The sequence below is a fragment of the Leucoraja erinacea genome, chromosome 1 (assembly GCF_028641065.1).
Source record: "Leucoraja erinacea ecotype New England chromosome 1, Leri_hhj_1, whole genome shotgun sequence".
Taxonomy (NCBI): Eukaryota; Metazoa; Chordata; class Chondrichthyes; order Rajiformes; family Rajidae; genus Leucoraja; species Leucoraja erinaceus.
The window spans coordinates 120,076,243-120,095,148 of record NC_073377.1 but is presented as its reverse complement, the minus strand read 5'-3'; the positions used below and the strand labels follow the sequence as shown (position 1 = coordinate 120,095,148).

Below are 18,906 nucleotides of genomic sequence, written 5' to 3'. Positions count from 1 at the left end.
TATAGGGTCACAAGGGAAATAAGATGAATGCACAGGGTTTTCTACCCAGAGTAGGAGAATCAATAACCAGAGGACAGGTTTAAGTGAGAGGGGAAAGATATAATAGAACCCCGAGGGGCCATTTTTTCCACACAGAGGGTAGTGGGGACTTAGAACTAGCTGGCAGAGGTGGTAGTTGAAGCGGTTACTAGAACACGATTTAAAAGACATTTGGACAGGTACGTGGCTAGACCGAGCTTAGAGGGATATGACCAAACACGAGCAGATGGGACGAGTGTAGGTGGGGCATCTTGGTCTGCGTAGGCATCTTGGGCCTAGGGATCCATTTCCATACTGTATGACCGACTCAAAATGTACAGGAAAAGCTTTAGAAATGAAAAATAATATTTCCACCAGTTCCTGGGAGGAATTGGTGGCAAGGAAAGACATTGAGGTTTATTAAAGTGATAGATGCCATTAATTAATGCCCATGACTTTTACTTGATTGAACCTAGACAGAGTAACTGGTGATTTAATATATAACCAAGAATGAGCTGCAGGCGGCGGCGCTGAACTTAAACATCTGGAGCCTGGGATCTCGTGCCGAGATCACCAGTGGTGGAGCTCCATCCAGCGCGGCCTTGTTGGCTTCGGAAGCTGCTGTCTCCGGTAAGGGAAGCAGCTGTTCCAGGGTTCCCAAGCAGCTGAGAGGATTCCCCCCCTTTCCCGGAGCACCATCACCCGGCGAGAACGGCCTGGAACATCGGGCCTCCGTAAAGGCGACTGTGGAGGCCTCAATAGGCCCGACTATGGGTGGACATGGGATGGGGACTGGACATTGTGCCTTCCCTCTTAATGGGAACCATTGTGGGGGGATGTTTTTTATTTTTAAATCTCTTATTAATGTTATGTCTGTATTCCTTCTTTATGTGCTGCATTGGCAAGAAGCATTTCACTACACCTAGGTGTATGTGACCAATAAAATAACCTTTGAACCTTTGAGAAACTGGCAATACTCCATACTTCAATACCTGGTGTTCAAAGCATCCATGATGGATTGCTGGCCCTATAGATCATTCTAAGTTGGCGATTCCTTTCACAGGAACAATCTAAGCATGTCCATTTGCCTCAGCAACTTGGGAATAAGGGCAGGGATGCTGGCAGAATTCATCGAATCTTTGAGCGAGGCACACAGGCGGGCAAAGTATAAACAAAGGGAATAAAAATAGCACAAGATTCACTTATGGACTATATCCTTAAATCAAGGGTGTACCTGGCATCGAAATTTAAACGACAGATGTCTCCAAAATGGTTGACTTCCTTAAATAAATTAACAGATCTGAATTTCACCAACATGGAGGAAATAGAAACGTTTTCACATGATAGCACATCACCAAGAATACGCCCTTTGTTCATTTTTTCAGACTGAGGATTACATTTTAATTTCTTGACGCACATTTTCGTTAAAAAAAAGTCCCTAAACTTAAAAAAAAACACAAATATAAAGCTGTTATAGTTGGAGCCGAACATTTTAAATGTGCGTCTCGGCTTTCTCCTCCTTTATAAATTTTATCCACTAATTCAATATTTTTTTGTAGTCTTTGGCCGCAGGCATTTTTAAGTATAGAGGTAAATTGTACAAGTTAGAGACTCAGCACTAAGGTACACCTCAGGAATGATAGTTCAGAACATTTCACCGAGTAATATCACATGGTTTTAATGAATGTAACAAGTTATACGTTTACCGCATTACTCCTTTCAGCTTAATAATGTCCAGAGAACATTCTACTTAATTAAACCCAATGATCCATGGCTAATGATGCACAGTGGCGCAGCATTAGAGTTGCTGCCTTACAGAGTCAGAGAGCCGGTTTGATCCTGACTATGGGTGCTGCCTGTCCAGAGTTTGTACGTTCTGCCTATGACCGTGTGGGTTCTCTCCGGGTGGTCCGGTTTCTTCCCACATTCCAAAGAAGTACAGGGTTATAGGTTACACAAAAAAGCTGGAGAAACTCAGCGGGTGCAGCAGCATCTATGGAGCGAAGGAAATAGGCAACGTTTCGGGCCGAAACCCTTCTTCAGACTGATCGGGGGCGGGGGTGGGTGGGGACAAGAAAGGGAAAAGCAGGAGGAGCCCGAAGGCTGGGGGATGGGAGGAGACAGCAGGGGGGTTGAGGAATGGGAGGAGACAGCAAGGACTAACAAAATTGGGAGAATTCGATGTTCATGCCCCCGGGATGCAGACTCCCCAAACGGAATACGAGGTGCTGTTCCTCCAATTTCCGGTGCTGCTCGCTGTGGCCATGGAGGAGACCCAGGACAGAGAGGTCGGAGACGGAGTGGGAAACGTTGCCTATTTCCTTCGCTCCATAGATGCTGCTGCACCCGCTGAGTTTCTCCAGCTTTTTTGTGTAACCTTCGATTCTCCAGCATCTGCAGTTCCCTCTTAAACACAGGGTTATAGGTTAATTGGCTTCTGTAAATGGTCCCTATTGTGTAGGATAGAGTTAGTGTGTGGGGTGATGCAGTTTGATGTGGATAAATGTGAGGTTATCCACTTTGGTAGCAAAGATAGGAAGGAAGATTATTATCTAAATGGTGTCAAATTGGGAAAAGGGGAAGTACAACGGGGTCTGGGGGAGTCCTTGTTCATCAGTCAATGAAAGTAAGCATGCAGGTACAGCAAGCAGTGAAGAAAGCAAATGGCATGTTAGAAACATAGAAATTAGGTGCAGGAGTAGGCCATTCGGCCCTTCGAGCCCGCACCGCCATTCAATATGATCATGGCTGATCATCCAACTCAGTATACCGTACCTGCCTTCTCTCCATACCCTCTGATCCCCTTAGCCACAAGGGCCACATGTTGACCTTCATAATAAGAGGAGTTGAGTATAGGAGGAAAGAGGTCCTTCTGCAGTTGTACAGGGCTCTAGTGAGACCACACCTGAAGTATTGTGTGCAGTTTTGGTCTCCAAATTTGAGGAAGGATATTCTTGCTATTGAGGGGGTGCAGCGTAGGTTCACAAGGTTAATTCCGGTGTGGTGGGATTGTCATATGCTGAGAGAATGGAGCAGCTGGGCTTGTATACTCTGGAATTTAGGATGAGAGGGGATCTTATTGAAACTTGTGAGATTAAGGGATTGGACACGCTAGAGGCAGGAAGCATGTTCCCGATGTTGGGGGAGTCCAGAACCAGGGGCCACAGTTTAAGAATAAGCGGTAAGCCGTTTAGAACGGAGATGAGGAAACTTTTTCACACAGAGAGTTGCGAGTCTGTTGAATTCCCTGCCACAGAGGGCGGTGGAGGCCGATTCTCTGGAAACTTTCAAGAGAGAGCTAGATAGGGTTCTTGAAGATAACGGAGTCAGGAGATATGGGGAGATGACAGGAACGGGGTACTGATTGTGGATGATCAGCCATGATCACATTGAATGGCGGTGCTGGCTAAAAGGGCCGTATGGCCTACTCCTGCACCTATTGTCTATTGATCGCTGGTCAGCATGGGCTCAGTGGGCCAAAGGGCCTGTTTCCATGCTGTATCCCCTAGGTCTAAAATAACTGTGATCTATTATTTTTTATTCATTGGTATAACCATCACAAAGTGTCCCACAAACAATCTGAGGGTCACTATGGACACAAATATTATGGTTATTAAGAGCAGCTCAAAGACAGTAACTTAGCTCAGCAATGCAACATGGAAACAGGCCCTTCAGCCCGCCGCGCCCATGCTGACTATCGGTCACCAGTTCACACACTAGTTCTATGCTATCCCATTTCCACATCCACTCCCTACACACTAGGGCAACTTTACGCAGGTCAAATAACCTACAAACCTGCACATCTTTGGGACGTGGAAGGAAACCGGAGCACCCGCAGGAAATCCACACGGTCACAGGGAGAACGTGCACAATCCACACAGATGACCTACTTTTCATCTTAGGGTCATAACTGGGCAGTCTCCTTATGACTACACGTTAGTCTTTTACATTTGCAAGTGAAGCAGTATAGCTGCATGTAGCAAGACCCAAACAATATTTAGGCTTGTGCTGACAAGTGACTAATAATAATTACACCATAATATAAAGAAAAAGTCCACCTCAAACAATAGTGTACATATCCACCTACCCATGATATTCAGTGACATTACGATGTCCTACTGTCAACATCAAACAGAAATTAAATGGACTGGCCACAGGTAAACCGTGGATACATGATAAGGTCAGATGTTGAATGACAAGCCCCAACACTCCAAAGATGCACAGGTATGTAGATTCATTGGCTTGGTAAATGTAAAAACTGTCCCTCGTGGGTATAGGATAGTGCTAATGTGCAGGGATCGCTGGTCGGCGCGGACCCAGTGGGCCGAAAGGGCCTGTCTCTGCACTGTATCTCTAAACTAAACTAAAGTAAACCAAACTAAACTGAACTCCAAAGCATTTCCACTATGTGCAAGGAATAAGTCAAGGACTTTCGTAACATACTTCCACCTGCCTTGATGAAAGCAGTTCCAATTCAAGAAGCTTGTCACCATTCAGGACAGAACATAGAAACATAGAAAATAGGTGCCGGAGTAGGCCATTCAGCCCTTCGAGCCTGCACCGCCATTCAATATGATCATGGCTGATCATCCAACTCGGTATCCTGTACCTGCCTTCTCTCCATACCCCCCGATCCCTTTAGCCACAAGGGCCACATCTAAATCCCTCTTAGATATAGCCAATGAACTGACTTCAACTACATTCTGTGGCAGAGAATTCCAGAGATTCACCACTCTCTGTGTAAAAAATGTTTTTCTCATCTAAAAGATTCCCCCCTTATCCTTAAACTGTGACCCCTTGTTCTGGAACAGCCAGCTTGTTAGGCCCTTTCCCCACTTGTCCAGAGTAAACAATCAGTTCCTTCGCCACTAGTATCACGTCACTGCAGTGTGTAACATCTAACTCTAACTGTACTGCACCTCAGTTGTTTCTCCAGGATACTGACTAAAAAATCAGCACAGTAACAGGCCCTGTGGCCCATCAGGTCCACATTGGTCATCAATCACCTGTTCACACTAGTTTTATGTTATCCCACTTTTGGAGCCGTTCCCTTCACACTTGGAGCAATTGACAGAGGGCAATGAATCTACAAACTTGCACAGCTTTAGGATGTAGGAGGAAAGCAGAGTACTCACAGGAAACCCACATGATTACATGAATGGGTCTGAAGAAGGGTCTCGACTCAAAATTTTTCTCCGGAGAAGCTATCTGACCCACTGAGTTACAGCAGCTTTTTGCGTCTATCTTCAGTTTAAACCAGCATCTGCAATTCCTTCCTACACATGAATTTGCAAACTCCAGACACCTGAGGTTAGGATTGAACTGGGCTCTCTGGTGCTGTGATGCAGCAGCTCTACCAGCTGCGCCACTGTGCCGCCCTACTCTGACGGTAGGGGCTCGCTCCTCTCCTTTTAGTCAAGTTGTGTCATCCACCCTTGGACTCAGATACTGCCAATGATGAGGGAGAAATATGGAAGCATTTTTGTATTTCCAAAGCATTCACAACAGTCACACAGAAAAGCAGCTTTTCATTTCATCCAAATGCCCTTTCTGCCCTCAACCACCATTGAAGCTGCCCAACATTATTCCTTCAGGAGTAACAAAGCCAACAGCGGCACCAACTCGGAGAACAAGCCCACACTTGAGCAACCGCTCTGGAGAAGTGGGCAGGGGAGGGAAAACAATGACACCAAAAAAAGTAGTTAAAAGGTGAAGATTTCAACGGCTTACCATGAAACCAGGGCGCTATGACGTCACTATTCTTTTCATAACCTGCCCGCATAGGAATCTGCTGTTCTTTGAACCATCTGATGATGCTCTCCCGGCTGTCATGATTCAGTTTCTGGGGCGGCGTTTCTCTTCTGTGGAGACAAGAGGCAATGACATTAACAAGGGGCTCCTTTCCGTTGCAGTTTCCAACATTATAATACTCCAGGGATAAAATCTTTTTTTTTCTGATATTCAAGCAGAGGCGGCAAGGTGGTGCAGCGGTAGAGTTGCTGCTTTAAAGCGCCCGAGACCTCGGTTCGGTACTGCATGCACCCACCACCCTCTGTGTGCCTGTTGCACTTTAGAGGCCAATAGGTATTTCTGCCCTCACAAGCGATGGGCGTTCAACTTTAGAGATACAGCATGAAAAACAGGCTCTGTGGCCCACTGGAGTCACACCGACCAGCTATAACTCCATACACTAGCACTATCCTACACACCAGGGAGAATTTACAGTTAACAGAAGCCAATTAACCTACAAAGCTGCACCGCTTTAGGGTGTGGGAGGAAACTGGATAAAACCCACACGGTCACAGGGAGAACATACAAACAACTCGGCACCTTATGATATTGGACCTTATGAACCCCCATCAGGATTGAACCAGAGTCTTTGGCGCTGTAAGGCAACTCTACTTCTGCGCCACTGGGCTGCCCTGTTATTTGCTATACATGCACTAATTGGTGTCGCACTGCCTGTAGGGCCTCAGTTTCCAGGCGTGCAGTCTGGGAGGCAGAATTGGGAGAAATGAGAGCAGTGGAGGTCCAATGCTGTGCTTTGTGCTTGCTCAGAGTTTGCACCAGCTCTCTGTGTGCCGCCTGACAGATTTTTTATATTTGCACGTGGGAAGTGGAGGAAGCAGACGAGAGCATCTGCAGCTGGGAGATTCCGCATTGCTGGAAAACTTCAAAGGGCGATAAAGTGACAAAGAGTGGCATGTAATCAATTAGAAAGGATATCCTTTCCAAGGCAGATACTCAACTATATAAATAAAGTAAGCAACAATCCCTCATTGGGGGAGCCTGGCTTTGTTCACGACAGGGAACAAAATATTATTGTAATGTTGGAAAAAGTTTAAATGTGCAATCAATAGCTCGGGTTAAGAGGGAATTTTACAGTCACTGACCAAACTAAGAATTCAGCCCAGAGTACACTACGTTTCCCGACTCGAGATGTATTTTTAAAACACCCAGTAAATACAAATGCAGAAACCCCAATTTGCCCTTCAAGCCATTCTGCTCTTTTCACACGATTTGGTGAACCCGTTAGGGAAATTAGCGAATGTTCATGTTTCATTGTGAGGTTTCTTCCAGATGCTCCCGTTTCCTCCCACATCCCAAAGTTGTGCATGTTTGTAGGTTAATTGACCTGTGAAATTTGCCAATTAGCGGGTAGGGAGTGGATGAGAAAGTCTGTGGGGGCGCAGCGAGTCGGCTGCCCTGCCAGCAGCGTGTTCGTCATTTTTTTAGTGTGTCCAAATGTGTGTTTTAATGTCTCGGTGTGTCTTGCGTGGGGGGTGGTTTGGGGGGGTAAGGGGGAGAGGGAGAACCGCTTTCGGTCGCCTCCTGCACGGAGAGGCAACTTTTTCTATCTCGCCTTCCTCCCCAATGGACTAGTGCGGCCTTTCCCGGAGTCGGGCCCGGAGTTTCAGCAGCGGGTGCAGTGTGGACCTCTCATCGCGGAGCTTGCGAGCCATTGCCGGGGTCGCCAGAAGGGAGAGCTCCGATCGCTGGACCGTGGCTTATAACATCCTGAAGTCGCGGTCTGTGGAGCTTCTAGCCACGGGCACGGCGTGGACTTAACGTCCCAAGTGGGATCCCTTGCCGGGGATCCCCGGAGAAGAGCTCCGACCGCCGGACTACAACACCTGAAGCCGCAGTCTCCGGTAGGGAAGCGCCGATTCGGGACTTACCGTCACGACGAGAGGGCCTGTACATTCAGTCGCCAGATTATGGCCCCAACCACGGGGAAACAATGGAGGAGGACTGACTTTGTGCCTTCCACCACAGTGACGAATGCTGTGGTGGATGTTTGTGTTAAATTTTATTGTGTATTGTGTGTTCTTTTTTGATTGTACCGCTGCTGGCGAATTCATTTCACTGCACTTTATTGTGTATGTGATGAATAAATTTGATTGATTGATTGAAAGTGAGAAAATATAGAATGAGTGTGAACGGGTGATTGATGGTCAGCATTGGCTTGGTGGGCCAAAGGATCTATTTCTCTGCTCGAATCAATGAACACACACATTGCATTCATTACCACTCACTGTTGGACACCCTTCACCCATATGCAATCAACCCAATGTCTATATCTCATGTCAAATGTCTGTGCCATCCCACCAACCTGAACTTTAGAGAAATACTTTGAAGAAACTAAAAATAGGTTTGGCTCTGCTTGGGGGATATGGTACCTGTGAGCAGCAGTAAACAGACTCCTGACTTTGTGAATCTGCACCTGAAATGGACTGAGGGTAGTAAATGCATCCAACAAACTTAAAAGGCAACTGGGGATAGGAGATAAGAGAGTGGATTGTTAGAGCTCCAGGCGGCAGACGCTCATGCCATGGAAGACAAAATAAAGGGAAATAATGAACAGCAGAACTCTCTCGCAGCGCTAGCTTTTGATTAAACTGGGAGGCACTGTGGTGCAGTAGAAGAGCTGCTGCCTTACAGTGCCAGAGACCCAGGTTCGATCCTGACTATGGGTGCTGTCTGTATGGTGTTTGTACGTTCTCCCTGCAACTTGCATGAGTTTTCTCCTCCACACTACAAAGACGTACAGGTTTGTAGGTTAATTGGCTTGGTAAAAAATGTAAATTGTCCCTAGTGCAAGTAGGATATTGCTGTGGTGTGCAGGGAATCGCTGGTCGGCAATGTGGGCCAAAGGGCCTGTTTCCACGCTAAATCTCTAAACTAAACTTGGCAAGCAGGAATCCCCAGATTAGATTTTATATCCATCCTGGTATCACTCTCTCAAAACCAACCTGCGGATTACTGGGTGAAAAACCATGTTGCTCCTGTCCTATCAGTTTCCTGTTATGTATTATGATTAAATAGTTATGCATGTCTGAACCACTGGTGTTGAGGAACAGGTTTTGTATTGTTGCCATTTCAGAATCCATCTGTGACCTCACCCCTTCCCAACTCTGGTGCTTTCTCCAACACATTCCACTTCAGATTTAATTGGTGCACTGTTGTTGGCTGTGCAGCAGCTGCATAGTCTCTTGGGTTCTGACGTTTCCTTCCTAAGCTTCTCTTTCTTCCAGAAGCCACTGTTTAGATCATTCCTTGCTGACCTAGAGTTAGTACACCTGCAAGCATTCATTAAATGGCTCAACATCAAACTTTATCTGCGCCGTTCCAGTGAACCAAGTCAGGGGTCGGCAACCTTGTTCTGCATAGGGGACAGGACGCATGTCTGTGAGCAGATGGCGGGCCACATACATCACGTGTACACATAGATCCCGCCCCCATCCTGCCCCGGATGGCAGGCATCAAATTATGTGTTCACATAAGGTAAGACAAAAATGCCGGAGAAATGCAGCGGGTGAGGCAGCCTCGTGCAATCCTTGCATGTCTCACCCGCTGAGTTTCTGCAGTATTTTTATCTACCTTCAATTTTTCCAGCATCTGCAGTTCTTTCATAAACGTGTCCACAGAAGGTGCGGCCATGCCGGCGGCTTTGCGCAGGATGCAGTAAAGCCAGAGCTCAGTGCGCCCGGTCGCTGCCGCCGCTGCTGCTTGGGGTGCGCCCGGCCGCCGCTGCTGGTGCTTGGGGTGCGCCCGGCCGCCGCTGCTGCTTGGGGTGCTCGGCGGGTCGGATAATTACGGGGAAGAAATCCACCAGCAGGCCGGATAATTTCGGGTTACAGGCTGAATTCGGCCCGGGGGCCGTAGGTTGCCGACCCCTGGGTTAGAGTCACAAATTCATAAATTATAGTAGAATTAGGCCATTTGGCCCATTGAGTCTACTCCATCATTCAATAATGGCTGATCTCTGGCTCCTAATCCAATTTTCCTGCCTTGTCCCCATACCCACAAGCCAGTCATACAGCACCCAAAACAGACTCTATGCCCCAACATGCCCATGCCGACCAAGATGTCCCATCTAGTCCCACTTTCCTATCCATGGACCAAAATATCTTTAAAATGCTGTTACAGTACCTGCCTCAACGACCTCATCTGGACAGCTCATTCCATATACCCACCACCCACATTGTTACCTCGTTGCCTCTCAGGTTCCTATTAAATCGTTTCCCTCTCACCGTAAAACGATGCCCTCTGGCTCTTGATTGAAGTACTGTGTAAAAGACTGTGCACCCTATCTATTCCCCTCATGATTTTACACACCTATAAGACCACCCCTCAGCCTCCTGTGCTCCTTGGAATCAGGTCATAGCGCCTACTCTGCACTCGTTCCAGCTTAACGACATCCTTCCCATAGCGGGATGATCAAACTTGAATACTCCAATTATGGTCTCACCAACCGTTTTTTACAACGGTAACCCAACATCCCAACCTCTGCACTTATGACCGATGATATTGGCCAAATGTCTTCTTGACCATCCTATCTGTGTTTATCACATTTTTGAAGGCCTTATGTAAATGCAGGTTATTGTTGTTGTTCCCATCACCTCATTTCCCACCACCAACACCATCCTGCCTCCCCCAAACAGCCTGTAGTGGTCATGGCTAGCTTTGGTTCACTGCCATCGACGACATCATTTTGCCTACCCATAAGTGATACCAGGCACTTACACACCTTAAATGATCTATACTTCGAGTTGACAAAAGGAAAACATTCCTAATACTGAGAACATTTCTAGAACCATTGTGAGCAACAAGATAATTTGAACAAGTTTGTGCAAGTTTTCTTTCTCAATATCCCCAGCAGTCACAATGTTATCAAACTGGCACAAGAACCAGCCACATTAAAAAGGTTTTCACAGGCAACAAAAACAGGAAGCAAAACGTACGAAAATTTAAAGATGGTATTTTAAACAGGATGGGAATTTTTCCTGCAGCTCCGACACAATCAGCCTTCTGAAATTCCATGTGCAAGTACACTGAAAGAAATAAAACTAGCTGCAAACAAAATGGGTTGAGGTTTGAGGAGTTACAACACTGTACTAAAAGATTCAATGTTAAACCATATCCATCCTTGGGGCTTCACAGGTCACTCACCTGGCATTGCACTCCTTGGGATTGACAGCAAATCTGCGCGGTGGAATGGGAGGCTTCACTGGAGGCTGGAGCTTTTGAAAGGTCTGTGAGATTGCAGACACCTTTCCCCTCTCGATCGCCTTCAGAGAGTGTCGCTTGTAGTCATCTCGTGCTTGCTTGGCTATCGACCGTCGCTTCTCGTCAGCTACCTTGGATTTCCTTACTGCCGGAGAATGCAGAAAGCAAATTAGAGTGGAGCAGGAAGGGTTTGTGTTCCAGTTGTCATAAGAGCTCAGATTGCAGGAAACTAAAGTATTTTTTTCCCCCCCAAACAGCTTCAATTGGAACACAGTACCAAATGCACAGTGGCGCAGCAGTAAGAGTTGCTGCCTCACAGCGCCATACCTGGGTTCAATCTCGACCTCCAGTGCTGTTTGTGTGGAGTTTGCCCGTTCTCCCTGTGGCCGTGTGGGGTTCCTGCAGGTGCTCTTGTTTCCTCCCACATTCCACAGATGGGTGGGTAGGTATGTAGGTCAATTGGCTTATGTAAATCTCCCCTAGTGTGCAGGATAGAATAAGTGATTCTAATCCGGGTGATTGCTGGTCAGTGTGGATTCAGTGGGCCGAAGAGCCTGTTTCAATGCTGTATCACTGGGACTAAAATCTAAAACTAGATACCAAATCGAGTCACTGGCAATTGAGACATTGTCAGATGTACGGAGATACAATATGGAGTGATTGGAAAATTACCAAAATTAAAAAGGTAGCAAGGCAGAATAGTGGGAATTATAGGCCGGTTAGTCTGACTTTAGTGGTGGTAAGATTTTAGAGTCCATTATAAAGGATGAGGTTACAGAGTACTTCGAAGTTCACGATAAAATAAGCCAAAGTCAGCATGGGTTTGTGAAGGGGAGGTCTTGCTTGACAAATTTGCTGGAATTCTTTGAAGTAAATAGCAGGACAGACAAAGGACAGTCAGTAGATGTTGTTTACTTAGATTTTCAGAAAGCCTTTGATAAGGTGCCACACGTTAGGCTGCGAAGATGAGAGCCCACACCATCAAAGAACAGATACTAGCATGGATAGCAGGTTGGCTGGACGGCAGAAGACAAAGAGTGGCAATAAAGGGGGCTTTTTCTGGTTGGCTGCCAGTGACTAGTGGAGTTCCGCAAGGGTCGGTGCTGGGGTCACTACTCTTCACGTTGTATATTAATAATTTGGACGAGGGGATTGAAGGCTTTGTGGCAAAGTTTGCAGATGATATGAAAATAAGTGGAGGGGCCTTCTGCAGGGAAAGCAGGGAATCTGCAGAAGGACTTGGACAGGTTGGGAGAGTGGACAGAGAAGTGGCAAATGGAATAGTGTAGAAAAGTGTGGAGTCATGCATTTTGGTATTTGGTACTAGCAATAAAGGTGCAGACTATTTTCTAATTGGGGTGCAAAGGGAACTGGGAGTGCTGGTGCAGGCTTCTAGAAAAGGTAATCTGTAAATCAAATCGGTAGTAAAGAAAGTTGTATACAAAAACAGGGATGTAATGTTAAGTCTCTATAAGGCACCATATCTGAGGAAGGATGTGCTGGCTCTGGAGAGGGTCTAGAGGCTTACAAGGATGATCTCAAGAATGAGTAGGTTAACCTATGATGAGCTTTTGTCAGCACTGGGCAGGAGTTTAGAAGAATGAGGGGGGGGGACCTCATTGAAACATACAGAATAGTGAAAGGCTTGGATGTGGAGAGGATGTTTCCACTAGTGGGAGAGTCTAGGACTAGAGGTCATAGCCTCAGAAATAAAGGACTTTATTTTAGGAAGGAGATGAAGAGAAATTTCCTTAGTTAGAGATAGGTGAATCTGTGGAATTCTTAGCCATTTTTTTATGGCAGGGATAGATAAATTCTTGATTAATACAGGTGTCAGAGATTATGGGGAGAAGGCAGGACAATGGGGTTAGGAGGGAGAGATAGATCAGCCATGATTGAATGTCAGAGTAGACTTGATGTGCCAAATGGCCTAATTCTACCCCTATTCCTTATAATAATAATAGATTTTATTTTCGGGCGCTTTTCAAAGTCTCAAGGACCTTACAAAAATTAACAGAAGAGAAAAAAATATATAGTCGGGGAAAAATAAATAATAAGGACATCATCAATACACAAATTAAAGATAGAAATCACTCCAAAGACACAAAATCAAAAAAACAGTGTTAAGGGAGAGCAGCGGCAGCCAAAGCGCACCAGCGTCCACTCTCCCTTCCGACAGCCACCTTGGACACAGATTAACATATTAACTTACACACAGAAAAATCATCCCCCCACAGTGGATGCCAATGTGGGGGAAGGCACAAAGTCCAGTCCCCATCCCCAGTTCACCCAAAGTCAGGCCTATTGAGGCCCCCGCTATTGCCTCTACGGAGGCCCGAAGTTCTTGGCCGTTCTGGCCGGGTGGTGTTGCCCCGGCGTCGGGAGAGACCTCACAGCGGCTGGGCCACCTGGAACGGCTGCTTCCTAGCAGGGGATTGTCGGCTTCCGGAGCCGACAAGGCCGCGTGGAGCTCCCAGGCTCCCGATGTTAAAGTTGGCGCCGCCCACTTCGCAGCCCGGCCCGGAGGTGTTGCTCTCGGCAGTCACAGCTCACCGGGGCTCCAGCGCGTCAATCCAGCGCGGCGACCCAGGCAAGGCATCGACCGCTCAGCGATAGCGCTCCAGCGCTGTGCCGCCAACGAAGCCGAGGCGCTGGGCAGTCCCCGCCAGGAAACGGCGCTCCACGCCCACTGGTAGGCCACGAGGACGGGTCGACGGGCAGCCCGGAGAAAAAAGCTGCCTCACCGACCAGGTAGGGACCTATAATTACCTCCTTCCCCCCACATTAAGAAGTCCATTTCTCCAACAGACAAAGAACAAGACTTACTAAGAACTTTAAAAAAAAAAAAAAAAAAGAATTAAACGGATGGCTGCTGGTTAGCAGCCGTTCCCCAAGATGGCTCCTCCTACTGATGACCTCATGTTAAAATAATGAAGGGAACACAAAACGTTCTACTATTTTGCTTCACAGAGGTATCTTGGCACTTTTAATAAGGGAAGTTTGATGATATTACTCACTGGAAAATCGAAGAACAAATCAATAGAGAATCTAGATTTTGGCCATTCAGGTGAGCCACTTACTTACTGATTGCCCCAAAGCCTGCAATTTGATTGATTCAGTTATTCAACATAAACCTGAAGCTCCACCAACAATGGCAAGTCCTCTCCAATGATCTTCAAAAATGAGAAGCCAATGTGCAGAAGATTTCGGGTCAAAAGGATCACCCAGCATAAGACGTTGGAACCATCCTTACAGGCATAATTGTCCTGACCTAATAGGACCATGTGGTCACCCAGTCATAAACTCAGTGGATCTTGCTGAAAAAAGGTTCCATCTATTGACACAACCAAACTACCTCTATGATGGACATGTTTGTCACTGATCATATTAATTACTGGTCTACGAGAATTGGCCAAGGGGTGAACAGCATCCAAGTGCCAGATTAGATCATGTTACTGTTCATCACATCAGATTAAATTTGAAACCACAATAGCAGAACAGATTTCCATGTAAAGCCCAGCAATTTCAGGAATTCAAGAGAGTGGCAGAGCGACATACGAACAAAGAATCATCATTCCTGTTTCGTGTGGAGGAGTTAACATTGAGCACACACTATAGTTGCATTGGAAAAGAACTTCACCCAATTAACCAGTACATTCCATGCAGAACATATTGTGGCTTTTCTGATCCATGATCAAATGTCAAACGGGATGCACTCTGTTACAGTGTACCAATCCTCCCACGTTTACAGCAGAGTCCTCGTTCTTGTGAAGTGTTGTAAGCTAAATATTTCACAAGATCACAGCTGAAAATTCTTCATGACGTGGATAGGAAAGGTTTAATTGGGTTTATTATTGTCACGTGTACCAAGGTAGAGTGAAAAGGTTTTGTTTGTGTGCTATCCAGCTAAAGACGATACATGATTACATTCACGCCGTCCATTGTGCACAGATACAGGATAAAGGGCACAACATTTAGTGCAAGATAAAGTGTGATTAAAGATAGTTTAAAGATCACCAAAGAGGAAAATGGGAGGCCAGGACCACACCCAAGCCAGTGAGAAGACCATTCAGTTGCCTGACAACTGCTGGGAAAAAATGTCCCTGAGTCTGTGTTTTCAAACCTCTGTTCCTCTTGCCTGATGGGAGAGGGGAGAAGAGGGATATGGGACTAACATGAGTGGGACTAGAGTAGATGAGGCATCTCGTTTTCATGGACACGGTGAGCGGAAGGGCCCGTTTCCATGCTGAATGACAGTGACAGAAGATGCCTGCACCATGCAACAGCCGGCAAATCCATGCTAGGCTTCCAAATGTGTGTACGGGCAATACATAAGTCGGGCGATCATAAACTGCAGAAGACTTGTATAATCTATTATTATATAAAACTCTCGTGCCATCCGACTGGCTGCCGTCCAGCTGCCTTTCAGCCTTTTGATTCGTTCCATCGTGTGATGTCACAATGCCCAATGCTCGCAGATGTCCAATCGGAATGGCCGATGCTCGCAGATGTCCAATCGGAATGGATGCATTTACATGTACGGCTGCCGGCTGCATTTCTTCCTTTGATCCTTGCCACGCCGAAACCAGACACACAATCGCCGAGATCTTTTCCATTTCGGTAGAGATTTCACTTTTCTTTCTAAGTATCCGCTCCTCATTACATTTTGTCGTGTTTAAGTACACGTCTTTAATCAAATCCTTCTCCCCACCCCCCCAATATTTCAAAAATAAACTGGCTTCTCACCCATAGAAGCAGCCATTTGAGTAGACATTTCACTTTTCATTCCAACTATCCACTCCTCATTAGATTTTGTTATGTTTATGTCCACATTTTTCATTAAATCCTTCTTCCCCCCCAACTCATTCATTTTGTCGCCTCCTGCTGGCCAGCGACCATAACGGCTGCTGGCGCCCGCATCTCGCCTCAAAGACGCCATTTAAAACCAGCCGCACTGCTCATTCCTGAGCCGCTTGAGTTGGAGGACCACGTCTCCCGTGGGGGCTTCGGGTAGGGAACGGCTGCGTTGGGGGAGCAGACCCAACGGGTCTGCCCTTGGTCTAGTAAATATATAAAAATAAAGGACTGCTGCCTGCAGCGCCACAGAACCAGATTTGATTCCGACTGATCCCACAGAACCAGGGCCACAGTTTAAGAATTAGGGTTTAGCCATTTAGAACGGAGATGGGGAAACACTTTTTCACACAGAGAGTTGCGAATCTGTGGGGTTCTCTGCCCTAGAGGGGAAGCCTGTTCTCTGGATACTTCCAAGAGAGAGCTAGATAAGGCTCTTAAAGATAGCGGAGTCTGGGGATATGGGGAGAAGGAACGGGTACTGGACGGGAAAGGAATGGAGGGTTATGGTCTGAATGCAGGTAGATGGGACTAGGGGAGAATAAGTGTTCAGCACGGACTAGAAGGGCCGAGTTGGCCTGTTTCCGTGCTGTAATTGTTATATGGTTATATGGTATATGATTGTGGATGATCAGCCATGATCACATTGAATGGCGGTGCTGGCTCGAAGGGCCATATGGCCTAATCCTGCACCTATTTTCTATTGTTGGTGCTATCTGTACAGACTTTACACATTCTCCCTGTGATCACGTGGGTTTTCTCCAGGTCCTCTGGATTCCTCCCACATTCCATGGACGTTTACATGGCTTTTGTAAAATTGCAAGTAGTCTTTGGTGTGTAGGATAGTGCTAATGTGCGGGGTGACCGCTGGTCGGTGGGACTCGGATGGCCGAAGGTCCTGTTTCCGCACTCTAAAGTCTAAAGAGTGGAGTTACTCCATTGATAAGCAAGTCAAATCCTGCTAGCCTACTCTGGGGCTCCTGTTAGAAGATAATCTTAACTGCTCTTTCAATACTGTATTCAGCAATACATTTTTCCCCTTCATTAACTAATTTGCACTGCCCTTATTGCTGCCTGTTGAACTCACTCTTCAATTAGAGGAGAGATTGGGTCACTGCTTTCAGGCACTAAATGACCATTTTATTTTTGAAAAGAGCAATCTAATGAAGGTTTTTTACCTCGGGAGAGAGACTCGAGTTAATGAAGCAGTTGGACTGTGGATGCCTACATGGATCTAGACTCCAAGCTCTGAACCAGTCAGAAACAGACATCAAATCTCTTGGAGAATTATCTTTAATTAGCAAATTTACATTACGACTCAAATTCTCCCAGCAATTGCTTTACCAAATAGGGCTACTAGGAATGTTTTTTGTTTAAAAAAAAAACAAAAAAAAAACTAACCGATGCCTGATGAGACGATTTCAATAAGTTTCAGAAAACACGCTACATAGTTTCACGACTATCCCTGGTGTCTTATCAATACGGGATACAGGAGCGGTCCCGAGCTTTATTCTACCTCATTGTAAACAATAGACTATCTTTAATCAGACTTTATCTTGCACTATATATTATTCCCTTTATCCTGTCGATTGTAATCATATACAGTCTTTCCACTGACTGGATAATAAATTATTCTGCAATAATCTACCCCTTGGACCATTCAGTATTCACAGACTTTATCAGAATCTATTTGACCCAAAACAGCAACTTCCCACAGGCATCATCTAACCTGCCGAGGGCATCCAGCATTTTCCATATCTATTTCAGATTGCCACCAGCTAGTTTTCACTCAGTTAATCAAATCCTTTAGTCATCATCATATTATTTTTTAGCAAGATCTTTCTTTGTACAAGGACTACACTTCTGAAGAAAGGTCCCAATCAGACACAAAAAGCTGGGCTGGAGTAACTCAGTGGGTCAGACAGCATCTCTGGAGAAAAGGTGATGTTTCTGATCGACTGAATTGACCTTCTTCAGACTGAAGCGACACCTATTCCTTTTCTCCAGAGATGCTGTCTGACCCACTGAGTTAATCCAGCTTTTTGTGTCTATATTCGGTTTAAACCAGCATCTGCAGGTCCTTCCTACTTCCAATCAGAAACATTGCCTGTCCATTCCCTCCATAGATGCTGCCTGACCTGCTACATTTCTTCAGCACTTAGCATTTTGCTCAAGTTTCCAGCATCTGCAGATCCTTGTCTCTATACTGCCAAAGTGCTTTGCTAACTATGTGTTACTCTCGCCCTTTCATTTCCATAACACCTTTCAAAAAAACACAGGGAATCTTCAATTTCTTGATTTTGCCCTGCATTGTTCCTGCTCAGATCATCTGGTTGCTCTGTTGCAGCTTGTGTGCTCACTAGTTGTTCTCCAATCTCCTCTTGACTTTACCATTCGGGAGGTTGGAAATCTTGGTTTCTACCACTGATAAACATCCTGAAGAGATTCTGAAGGCCAGCGAGCAACAGTGCACTCATGGGTAGATTGTGCATCAAGTGAGGGGCGCATGGCTCAAGAGAATTAAACTCAAATTGCAAATTGAAGCTAAACTCAAACAAATTAGGCCAAAGGGCAAATGTGAGAAGGAATAGAGTACATAGGGCTTGCGGCTCCCCAATAAGGATAATGGAGCGATATGGATCATGTGCAGCTGAGAAGATTAGTTTATCTTAACACCATGTTTGGTATAGACATTGTGGGCTGTTCCTTTAGACCAGAGATAATGGCACAGAAACAGGCCCTTCGACCCATCGAGTCATCCAGCATTCATCATGTACATTAGAACGAGCACCATCCTACACACGTGTGCCAATTTACAATTTCTAACCAAAGCCAATTAAATTACAAACCTGTGCATCTTTGGAGTGTGGGAGGAAACCCACCTGGAAAAAACCCCACATGGTCAAAGGGAGAAAATTCAAACTCTATAAAGACAGCACCCACAGTCAGGATTGAAACCCAGGACTCTGGCGCAGTAAGGCAGCGCCACTGTGTTGCCCTCCACTGTTTTACGTTCAAATGATT

The 18,906-nt window shown here is 46.0% G+C and overlaps 1 protein-coding gene across 2 annotated transcripts in view; it reads right to left on the bottom strand.

The window, feature by feature from the left end:
• Window positions 1-18,906, bottom strand: part of sh2d4a (SH2 domain containing 4A) — a 65,120-nt gene that overhangs the window by 4,203 nt on the left and 42,011 nt on the right. For both annotated transcript variants that reach the window (XM_055642281.1, XM_055642270.1), the window contains exons 6-7: window positions 10,972-11,173; window positions 5,749-5,879 (exon numbers count right to left, since the gene is read on the bottom strand). In XM_055642281.1, coding sequence (XP_055498256.1) covers window positions 5,749-5,879; window positions 10,972-11,173 — 333 coding nt within the window. The remainder of the gene's footprint in view (window positions 1-5,748; window positions 5,880-10,971; window positions 11,174-18,906) is intronic.